The sequence below is a fragment of the Cyprinodon variegatus genome, unplaced genomic scaffold (assembly GCF_000732505.1).
Source record: "Cyprinodon variegatus isolate N-32 unplaced genomic scaffold, C_variegatus-1.0 Scaffold456, whole genome shotgun sequence".
Taxonomy (NCBI): Eukaryota; Metazoa; Chordata; class Actinopteri; order Cyprinodontiformes; family Cyprinodontidae; genus Cyprinodon; species Cyprinodon variegatus.
In genome coordinates, this window is record NW_015150909.1 from 289,187 (window position 1) to 300,480 (window position 11,294).

General features: G+C 36.8%; 2 protein-coding genes across 3 annotated transcripts in view; both read right to left on the minus strand.

Annotated features, from left to right (window-relative positions):
* Positions 1 to 1,305, minus strand: part of LOC107093985 (gastrula zinc finger protein XlCGF57.1-like) — a 6,867-nt gene extending 5,562 nt beyond the window's left edge. Inside the window, exon 1 of one of the 2 annotated variants that reach the window (XM_015389373.1) lies at positions 1,023 to 1,305. The gene's annotated coding sequence lies outside the window, so the exon portion shown is untranslated. The remainder of the gene's footprint in view (positions 1 to 1,022) is intronic. The other variant, XM_015389372.1, reaches the window with a different exon arrangement.
* Positions 1,306 to 1,553: 248 nt separating this feature from the next.
* On the minus strand, positions 1,554 to 6,355 carry LOC107093975 (gastrula zinc finger protein XlCGF57.1-like). The gene is made up of 4 exons (XM_015389359.1): positions 6,187 to 6,355; positions 4,380 to 4,393; positions 4,028 to 4,225; positions 1,554 to 3,578 (listed from the first exon to the last, which is right to left on the minus strand). Exons 1-4 carry the CDS (start codon positions 6,348 to 6,350, stop codon positions 2,536 to 2,538), a joined length of 1,419 nt encoding a protein of 472 aa, XP_015244845.1. The 5' UTR covers positions 6,351 to 6,355; the 3' UTR covers positions 1,554 to 2,535.
* Between the last annotated feature and the right edge of the window lie 4,939 nt (positions 6,356 to 11,294).

Consider the following 11,294-nt stretch of genomic DNA (forward strand, 5'->3'; position numbering starts at 1 on the left):
TATATATATATATATATATATATATATATGTGTGTGTGTAAGATATTTTTTTTATTTTTACGGAATGACTATGACCTGGATGACTGAGAACCTTCATCAGCAATCTTAGAATTGATACTTTAACATTATTATTAGGGCTCTTTAACAATTTAGCTTGTTTGTTTTTAAGCTATTTTCCTAATTTAGTATTTTTTCATTTAATTTCATCAACAAATCTACCATTAGAAATGAAAATCTACAGCAGAGGTCTTCATTGTTAATATTTCTTTATTTTCACAAAAAAAAAATAAAAATTAGAAGCAATATCAGCTGCTTGGGTATATTTGCTTGGGGTAAAAAAATTAAATAAAAATAAATTGGCTGATTGTAACTATAGATCATTGAATTGATTGTCCAGTATCCATCCATCTTCCTCTTTAAATCTGCTTTATTGATTTTTTTCTACATATTTTAGCCATTTACAAGGCATTTACAATGTGCCATTTAAAGTTCCTATTATTGATCTTAATAGCAGCAGCCCTAATATATGCTTTCACTACTACGTTGAGAGGAACATAAACTACAAAGGTTGTTTTTATCTTCAAACTGACAGTGGTGCTTCCTTTGCCAGGGTCTAGATCCTTTTATTTAATAATTGTTGAAATTCCATTTTGCCACTTGATGTCACAGTTTCTCCTCATATTTCAGCCTCGAAGCTTTTACAGTTTTTGTTTAAAAGAACAAAAACCTTATGTTTTTAGATGCGTTTTTAACAAATTAAAACGTAACTAAACAGTTGATACGTTTAAAGCTGGGATTTATGTGCTTTATTATTTTTCTGGGTGGAATCTGACTCGATTCGAGATCTAATAGAATATATTAGGGTCTTTTTTTCTGTTTATCTTAAAAGTTAATTAGTGCTTCTGGTATTTCCAATATGGCGGACGCGCTGACGTGTCGCAGTATTGGTCAATTAAGCTACACGGAGAATAATACACTAAAGAAAATCACCTAATTCGCGTTAAATCAGACTTTTTTCTTACCAGTTATATGGTTTCTATTAGAAGCATCCTGAGGCTTCCAGGCTACGAGCTTAACCTCTGCAGTTTATCCTCTAAAAGCAGACTTTCAGTGCTGAACATAATCCACATTCTCCATGGTGTCATGGTTAAACTGAGCCAAACAGACGAACTCACAATCTAATCGCGTACATTTCTGCCATACTGGGTCTATAGTGGCGTTACAGGGAAGCGGAGTCTCGCTCTTCGTCTGGAATTAATTTATTTATAGATCTGTGCTGGATTTTGATCAGGCATATGTGCAAACACTCTTTAATTATGTTTTGAGGTGTCTCAGTGCTGCCCCCTGCTGGTGTAAATTAGCTCCTGCCGCACCTAGTTTTTCAAATTTTTGGGTGAAGATTATGCTGAAGAACAAAAAAAAGTGCAGCAACTTGGGGACTCTTAATAAGGACTAGTGTAAAGAACTGCTTTTTTTTTTTAAGTTCTACATATATTTCAATACTGTAGGGAATAAAACCAACATGTTAAAAGACAGTTTTCAGTTATCAGCGCCCATCCTTGCACCTAATTACTTCCTGCATTCAGAGAAGATAAAGCTCGAAAGTCAGAGCTCTTGCTGGGTTGTGTCTGTCTTTATGGAAGTCCCTAACAAAAATTAAATAAACACTGCTCCGTTGGAGTTCAATCAGGTCAGAGTCTACCTGAAACATAAGACCAGGCAGGTGTTGACATCTGAAGCCACTTCTGCACTTTATCTGAATGAATACACAGTGGAGAACTAACAGGAAATATGATGTTATGGTTAGAATCATCTGACTTTCATCTAAGTTTACACCAAAACAAGAGTATCTATTCATAATGGAGGCAGTTGATGTCAAAATATCAGTGTTTAAAGCTCTAGAGCAGCAGGGCAAACTGTCTTGGTTTAGGATAAATTTAACAGATGTGTTTAGGGATTGCCAAGTAGCGCAAGCTGCTTCATTGACTGATCCGTCTTTAAACTAATACGTTTTAATATGAAAAGCAAAATACTATGTTTTAAGTAATATAATGATATCTTGAGTTACTGACACCAAAAAAAAAACACAGAGAAAGCAGGTTGTTTGAAAAGATTGTATGAAAAATGGATGCAGTTATAAAACTGTCAAGTGTTACTGCTGGAAAAAATTGTTATTTTATTTCGTTTTTAAATTAACTCAGATATTTTGCAGAATAGGATCCCCTGCTTTGTTTCGATCTTCACAGAGAAACACTGAGGGTTCAAAAAGCTCACAATATTACTTGGTGTTTCTTAATATTTGAGGAAGAGAGCAGCAAAAATCCTATATCCAGGAATTAACTCCTCTACCTCCATTTTCTGAGGCATTCAGTAAAAAATCTCTAAAGTTATATCTTAAAAGAACAATTTTCAAAAACTTTGGGATACTTTGATAGTGAAAACCGCCTCAGGCCCAGAGGTATCAACCTATGAGGAAGCTAAATGGGTTCAATTAGAGACTAATCTTAAAACCCCAGACATTTCTTAGTTCCCTCCCTAGTGAGCACCCATATGGCGTTTAAGATCCCCATCTCGAGAAAACGCTTTACTGCAAACAGTACAAACAAACGGTTTCTCTCCTGAATGGATCCTCATGTGATTTTCTAGATGGTACCTTTTGTAAAACCTACTTTTACAAACATTGCAACCGAACGGCCTCCCCTCTGTATGAAGCCTCACGTGTCGCTTCAACTGGTCCTCCTTTACGAAGCGTTTGCCGCAGTCGTTACAGCTAAATGTCGCGGTGTGGAAACCCATGTGGTTTTTCAGGTGGTTTTGTTGGGAGAATCCTTTGCTGCAAACATTGCAGACAAACGGTTTCTCCCCAGTGTGAACGCGTATGTGACTCTTTAAAAGATCCTGCCGGGAAAACCCTTTCCCACAAAAACTACAAACAAACGGTTTTTCTCCCGTATGAACTCGCATGTGACTCTTGAGGTGAATTTGTTGGGAAAATCCTTTGCTGCAAACAGTGCAAAGGAATGGTTTCTCCCCCGTGTGAACTCGCATATGACTCTTCAGATGATCCTGTCTTGAAAACGTTTTACTGCAAACGCTACAGATAAACTGTCTTTCTGTGGGGTGGATCCTCATGTGGTTCTTAAGAGTTTCACGTCTTTGAAATCTCTTTCCACAAATGTCACAGGCGTATATTCTTTTTTGAGTTTGAAGTGTCTCTTGTGTCTGAAGAGAACCCTTCTCATTAAATCCATCACAAAGATGGGAGCTATGTTCTCCTTCTGTCTGAGTTATTGTGAGTAATTTCAAATCAGTATCGTTCGGTTCTGGTCCTTCACTGTCCTCACTACCAGGTTCTGTTTCCATCTGTTCAGCTGAGCTGATGGGTGGAGCTTCTGTCTCTCTTTTGTCTTCAGGTTTAATTCGATGAAGCCCTGATAAATTAGGTTTTTCCTCATCTACAATCCACAGCTCTTCCTCCTCTTTCTTTATCCTGATGAGCTCTGAGTTCACCTGGTCAGAACTGGAGACTTGGAGCAAACTGGGAGCCGCTCTGTTAATCGCCAACAGCTGCTGGTCCCCTGTAGAGGAGACACAGGCAAACATGGCTGGGAGTTTAACTAGCTTCATAGACAACAGCTGCTTGTGGTGACAGGAGCTAAAATGAAGAATGGAAGGATTTAAAGAAGGAAAAAAAACACAGAAAGTATCAGGAGAGAAATAAGACACACGATGAAGGGATGAAAGATGAACACAAAGCTGAGAGAAAGGACACAGGAATAGAAGGACTCGAGGAAGGAAAAACAGGTTATAACCAAGGAAGGAAAGGAGGAAGGAACAAGAATAATCAAAGGGAAAAACATAACAGAGAGAGGACATGAGGAAAGAAAAGAAAAAAACATATCAAAATACTAATATTCTTTATACAAAACCTATTTTTCCCCCCTTCTTATCCAATCACACTATCTCCCAGACTTTCTCAGTTTTCTGTAATAAAACATCTTCGTAAAAATCTCAAAGAGATCCCCACCATCTGAATGCAGTTTCGAATTCATCTGTGCAGCTGAGCTCCTGGCTGCCGCATCTGGCTCTATATGGTCTTCAGTTTTAATGTGATGAAGCTCTGATAACTGAGGTATTTCCTCATCTTCAGCTTTCACTGTAACAACAGCGAATGGGAACCAGTTGTCATCCATCTCTCCCTCCTCTTCCATCAGCTCTCCATCTTCTGTAAAGCAAAACCAGACAAGTCTTTATGAAATCAATGCATGTTCATTTCAACAATGGTGACACCCCTGATATATCTTTTTTTTATCTAGGAATTTTGAATGTATTAATCACAGGGAGGGGACTAACCTTTGTCCATTTAGACCAATAAAAACCACATCCTGCCTTGCTATTATCAACAAACAAAAACAAACAAACAAAAAAACATCTTAAATAACTTAAATGATATTCTTAAAATCTCAGATTAACTGGGGAGGTTTTCAAAAACTGCTGGGTTTAAGCTAAATTTAAACAAAAGTGAGATTTACCCATTAAAATACTGTTCAAATACAATATCAAATATTTGAATGGATTCATTGATAAAGCGATCGGATGTGGAAAATCTTAATACTTGGGAGAAATTGCAAAAATATGAAACTTTGAAGACACAGGGATTGTATCTGTTTGGGGAAAATATTGCTCACCATAATGGGAAGTATTTACAGGCTTAAGTATCTATTAAATTCAACAATATATGGAAGCAAAAAGACACTATCTTAGACAAAGAAAAGGTTTGATGGTGGAGGATTGAAAGCTATTGAATTGTACAGATTTAATTTTTTTTTTTTAAAGGGGATTTAAAAAAATCATTAGAGCTTTTTCTTTAAATAATCTATGCACAGCAAAAGATGTATTCCTTTAAAAAAGAATAAAACCTTTGCTCTTCCTGGGCTTATGAAAAAATGACGAATCAACCCACAATTCTAAAACCTGGGAAATTTTTATCTATCACTTTAGTTCTTTTGATACCCAATCTGAATTATACTTTATAAATATTTTCCCATGATCAAAGATAATAAAAAACATATAAATATAACTCATCATTCATCCAAAAGTGGAAAAAAGTCCCTTTGAAAATGTTATTCACTTTTTTCCTCCTTTGTTTTGCTATTGATATGAATACTTGTTTATATTTTTTCCTTCTCCAAAAGTTACTTAAAACATTTCAAGAATGACATTAAGGATTGAAACTTGAAATTGTATTACGATGAATCCTATAAGTAATATTTTTCTTTCACAGATGTCGCTCACTGAAAAACATAATGGAACCGCTTTTGGCATTTACTAAATCCTATTTAGTTACTTTAACACAATTGTTTTATGTTCTACCCCGCTAACATGAAACAATTGTGTTAAAGTAACTAAATAGGATTGAGTAAATGCCAAAAAAATGGTTGCATTATTTATTTCAGTGTAACCATCTATCCACACTTTTCTCAAGGAACTAAAGTTTATAGAGAAGCAAAATGTGGAATTATATCCTAAGCTGTCAGCTGTTTTAATGCATTCTTTAGTTTCTATTCTTTTTGCTGTTGTTTGCCTTTTATGTATAATTTAAGTTCTTATTTCCTTAATTTCCATATGACTAGAGGTGGCCTGGTTCTGTTGGAGGCTTCTTCCTGTTAAAAGGGAGTTTTTCCTTTCCACTGTCACCACAAGCATGCAATCAACTGGTTTTCCTTAGATAGAAAACTCTGAATCAATTTGACTGTATGATGTGGTGATTTATAAAGTGCCTTTAGTTGAAGTGTGCTGTGAATTGGCGCCAAATAAGTAAACTGAATTGATTTTTTTATTTATTTGTGAAAATATTTGAATTTGATTCCATATTTTTGTCAATATGATGTATGTATGGGATTTGGTGTTATGTGGAGGAACTGTCTGTTGTTTTTAACGTATTTCTATCTATTCATAAGGTGAGGATGTGTGTTTATAGATTATATAATGAGCTATAACCTGACTAACAAATAACCCGTTAATTCAACGTTTATGCGCAGCAGCCATATTGAACCAGAGCAGTGACTTGATAGGACGCCCACTTAATCTGAATTATTGTTTGAAGCAAGGTTTTGTATGAATTATATAAACCGAATTATTTATACCAAGGTTGAACAACAGAACCCTATTTAAAACAATTCTTACCAGCTTTGTTGGTCCCTACTCCATCTGCATTTGTCCTCTAAAGGAAGACTTTTAAAGTTGGTGTGATGAACATCATCTGCTTCCTTAATAGTTTCTGCTCTTTCCAATATATGGAAGGACGTATTTAAAACCAAAGTCCAGATTTTTATAATAATATCTAACATTTTTCCTGTCGATTTTCATTTAGAGCAGGCATCTACGCGGACACCAGCTTTACTAGTGTCTCTCTGCTGCCACCTACTGGACATTGTTCAGTCCAGCAGCAGCTTGTATTCCTTTTATTTATTTTGAATGCTTGGCAGTTCTTTCTACAAGTAGCACTGTAAAAGAGGTAAACATGCATAGAAACTAATCTAATGGCATAATTAAAACAATTTATGGTGACAATTATATTCCTGAACAGACTTTTTTGGGGGAGTATTAAAGAGATAGAATTACTTTTTTTTTTTTTTTAACAGTGTCCTGTCTGACAATGTGGCAATAAGAATAATTGTCTTGATGCCAAAAAGAGCCCAACAGATTTTACTTTCACAAGTGTAGCAGTATAGCAATTGCCATATTGCTCCACTTGTTTCATGCATATAAATTGCTTTATTATAATTATGCATGGAGTTTTACAGTTTATATGGACACTGCAATGTAAATAGAGCAGAAAAACAGAAGAAGAGATAGAATTACTGATATGAGAAAAAGTAGTTCTAGGACAATAAAGTAAAAAATAAAATGAGCAAAGTGGTGATATATAATATGAGTCATGTTATGAGAATTAAATGGGAACATTTCCAGAATTGTCACAGTTTGCAGAACTATTTCAGTCCTGCAGTAATAGGGCCAGGTTAGATTATTTTAATTATTTGCATTCTTTAAAAGAACAAAGTCAGAATAATGAAGCCAAAGGGATGCTAAAATAAACTTGTAATGTTACAAAATAAAAATATTACAATATCTTAAGTGTATTCTGAGATTAAAGTCCCTCTGATACTGTTTAAGTGTCTGAGTCTATCAGCAGAATTGCCACATTCAACACGGAGACTCTGATAAATTCGCAGCATAGGCAGACCACGTCCAACGAGGTGTCTACGTATATAATGTCTATATGCTGGTCTGCCATGCTGTTTGCCATAATAAGTACAGTAAAACCTGATGTTATGTAGTATGTAATCGTAGTTATCAATTGAACATGAAAATGAGATGTGTGTCGCTTGTTCTTCTCAGAAGTCCAAAAGTCCTTCCTAACCCCAGGTAACGCCATTTTAGATGAGTGTTGAACGTCTAGATGATGAAAAAGTAGTGGAATCTAAATTTCCCACAATTCTCCTTGAAAAGTAGTGATCATCTATTGTCACTGAGCAGATATATCCCAGATTGCTTTGCGAGAAGAGCTCTTCTTGCAAAGCATCATGGGATTTGTTGTAGCAGCGACAAATAACAAGGATGGCCCTGGTAGCATGCGGGTAGGAAGAGTTACATGACAGAGTGAAAAGTATTGATCATCTGTCCCAAAGGTCAGGTAACTGAGTTCACTATAAAGTCCGCTATATAGTCCCTGCTCTATATAGTGATTGAGGGAATTAGGGGTTAGGGAGGGCATTCGGACACATCCTTAGTGAATATTACTCTCATTTACATTAATTACTTCAAAACTGACACTTTCAGTTCACCAGTTACTAAATATATTTACGTTTTCAGTGAACAGCATTCATTGAACGTGAAGAATGAGCGAGACATTGACTCACTGATCCATACCACCCGGATCTTCAGCACAGACATCGGGATGTCATTCGTACTAGAGAAGTGTGGTCGGATGGTAACTAAGAGAGGGAATGTAGTCCACACAGAGAGGGTCTCACTCCCAGAAGGAACAATAGCAGACATTGAAGACAGCTACAAGTACCTTGGAATCCCACCAGCAAATGGCAACCTCGAAGAGGTAACAAGGAAAGCGACTATGGCCAAATACCTCAAACTAGTAAGGCAGGTCCTAAGGAGCCAGCTCAATGGCAAGAATAAGTCTTGGGCAATAAATAGCTACGCTCTACCAGTAATCAGATACCCTGCAGGAATAATAAGCTGGCCAAGGGAGGAGTTACAGGCCACAGATGTTAAGACACAAAAGCTCCTAACCATGCACCAAGGGTAACACCCCAAATCCAGCACCCTGAGACTGTACGCCAGCCATAAGGAAGGAGTCTGAGGACTAATGAGCGTAAGAGCCACTATGCAGGATGAAACAAGGACAAGGCTCCAACAGATGACATCCTCACTGAATGTCTCAGACAATGAGCAACAGAAAATGAGGTGCCAGAGACTCCATCATGGGAGGATAAGCCCCTACACGGTATGTACCACCGGAACATAATCGAAGTGGCAGATATCAGGAAATCCTACCAATGACTAGACAAAGCCGGACTGAGGACAGCACAGAGGCTCTCATCATGGCTGCACAGGAGCAGGCCCTAAGCACCAGAGCAACAGAGGCCCAAATCTACCACACCCGACAAGACCCCAGGTGCAGACTGTGCAAAGAGGCCCCTGAGACAAACCAGCACATAACTACAGGGTGCAAGATGCTGGCAGGGAAAGCTTACATGGAGCACCATAACCGAGTGGCTGGAATAATATACAGGAACATCTGTGCAGAGTATGGGCTGGAAAGCCCAAGGTCAAAGTGGCAAACCCCTCCAAAAGTGGTAGAGAAAGTCCCAAGATCCTGTGGGAGTTCCAGATACAGGCAGACCGAATGGTAATAGAAAATCAACCGGACATTGTGGTGCCAGACAAAAAGCAGAGGAAATCCGTTGTGATTGACATAGCAATACCAAGTGACTTCAATATCAGGAAAAAAGAACATGAAATGAACATGAAAAACTAGAGAAATACCAGGGGCTCAGAGAAGAGCTGGAGAAAACCAGCTGGAAGGTCAAGGCAACAGTGGTACCCAAGGTCATTGGTGCACTTGGGGCAGTGACCCCCAAGCTTGAAGAGTGGTTACAGAAGATCCCTGGAAATACATCAGACATCTCGTCCAGAAGAGTGCAGTTCTGATGACAGCAAAGATACTGCACAGATCCCTCAAGCTCCCAGGCCTCTGAGGACCCAAGTGGACCCAAACCCGGAACCTTCTTGCTGCAAGGCAGCAGTGCTACCCACTGCGCCACTGATCAGCCCTACTAATGGTGTTTTGTTCTTCAAAACAATAGTGAAACCAATGGAGATACAGAAAGATTCCCAAATATAAATACAAATTTGATTAGTTGTAAGCGTACATCCTAGCATTATGTAGTGCATGTGATGGTAGGCTTGTTTTGAAGAAAGAAGAAAAACTGGTTTGCGTGATAGTGTAAGTCCTCCAAAAATGTTTGCAGTCAAGAAAATACTGAAAACTCTGAATGTGTGAAAAGTGTAAAACAATGCAATCTTAACCCACCATTGATTCAGTAAAAAAGATCAGAAGAGACCTTCATTAGGTCTTTCTAGGTGGTTCTAGAAATATACAGAAGCCCACACAGATGCTACTTTATTAACTTAAGTACAAACCTTGATGGTGTAGAGAAAATTAGAAAACATTCAATAAAATTCTGTAATCTCCCTCTGGGATTATTAAAGTATTTCTGATTCTGAATAGCCCAGCAGATTTTTACAGAGAAATTTACTTTATAGTTCAGGGTTTACTTGATGATACGTCAGAATACAGTTTTACATTGAGTTCTTCAGGTGATTTAAATCATTTTACACCAGTGCCACTATGCAATAGAATTTTTTTTTTTTTCAAAGTCTAAACATAGAAACTGGTGCCATTATAAATGCGACAACAACCTACTTTAAGAAGTGCATAAACCACTTAAGCTTTGCAAACAGATCGCTCTTGTGTCTTGATAGGATGTGTCTTGTGTTGCATGAAAATATAATTGAGGTTAGCTAGCACTCAAAATGGGCTCAACTGTTTGTTCCCTTTCTGAAACCCTAATGAATTTCACATGTGAAAATCGAATTTGTACATCATGTGTACATGTGAATTACATTTAAAAGCACATGCATACGTGTGGCATTGGAATGTGACTCAAGTTTTTACATACAAGTCACCTGTTTTCACAAGTTAAAACCGTTTTAACATGACAGACACTTGACTTAAATGTGATTCCCTTGTTTTTATATGTGATACACATGGGCCTGAAATTGTTTTGTAAGTGTTTAAATAGACATGCACACATTTTTAGACATTGTAAATATTGGAAATATTCATAATGGCCGATAGCTTCAGTCAGCACTGCTACACATGCAAGCAGTTATTTTTTGACAATTAATGCTTAAATAAAAATGACAGATAAATACTTGTCTGAGATGTATGTTAAAATATACCTGCTTCTCATTTCTTTTTTTAAAGCTCTCTACCCTATGAGGAGGCAATATTAAAAACAGAACATATTATATCATAACAAGGTTTCCAGTCTGTACCGGCCTACTTTCCCCCTGTTTATATATCACAATTTAGGTAAAATATAAATAGCCTAAATAAACATACTGAGGACGTGACCTCGGTGTCCTCAATGGTAGTTACAGCCCTTAATAAAGACTGTTTAATTCTTTTAAGACTCACAATTATTTTGATACGAAATAGAAATTTATACAGAGAAATAAATACGGTGAAAAGAAAACAAATACAACAAGGGGAATACATATATTTTAGAGGCAAGATTGCAGCATATACAATTACACAAATACATTTTAGAGAGTACATTAGTTAATAAATATGTTCTGAAGACACCCCATTCAGAAGTGAGAGAATAGTTTTCTGAAATAATTAAAATAAATAACGATTGCTATTGCATAATGAAAAGACACAAATATGATCAATTTCTAGTTTTTGAGGTAATAGTGTTTGATTCTGCTATGCTGTAAATCTAACTGAGGTAGCTAGTCTAACGGGGATTGTATTTATAACATTATGTTTGTTAATGCAAATTAGAATATTATATTTGGAGACAAATTCTTGATATGTCATGAAAAAAAACCATCAAAGTTGGATGAAGATTATGTTATGGGTAAACTATCCATCCATCCATTTTTTTACACGCTTAATCCCAATTGGTGCTGGTGCCTATCTCCAG

Coding starts and splice junctions, on each gene's coding strand:
- LOC107093975 (XM_015389359.1), bottom strand. CDS start 6,350: ATGTTAGATATTATTATAAAAATCTGGACTTTGGTTTTAAATACGTCC. Junction 3,579..4,027: donor TTCGAAACTGCATTCAGATG/GTGGGGATCTCT, acceptor TCTCCTCTACAG/GGGACCAGCAGCTGTTGGCG.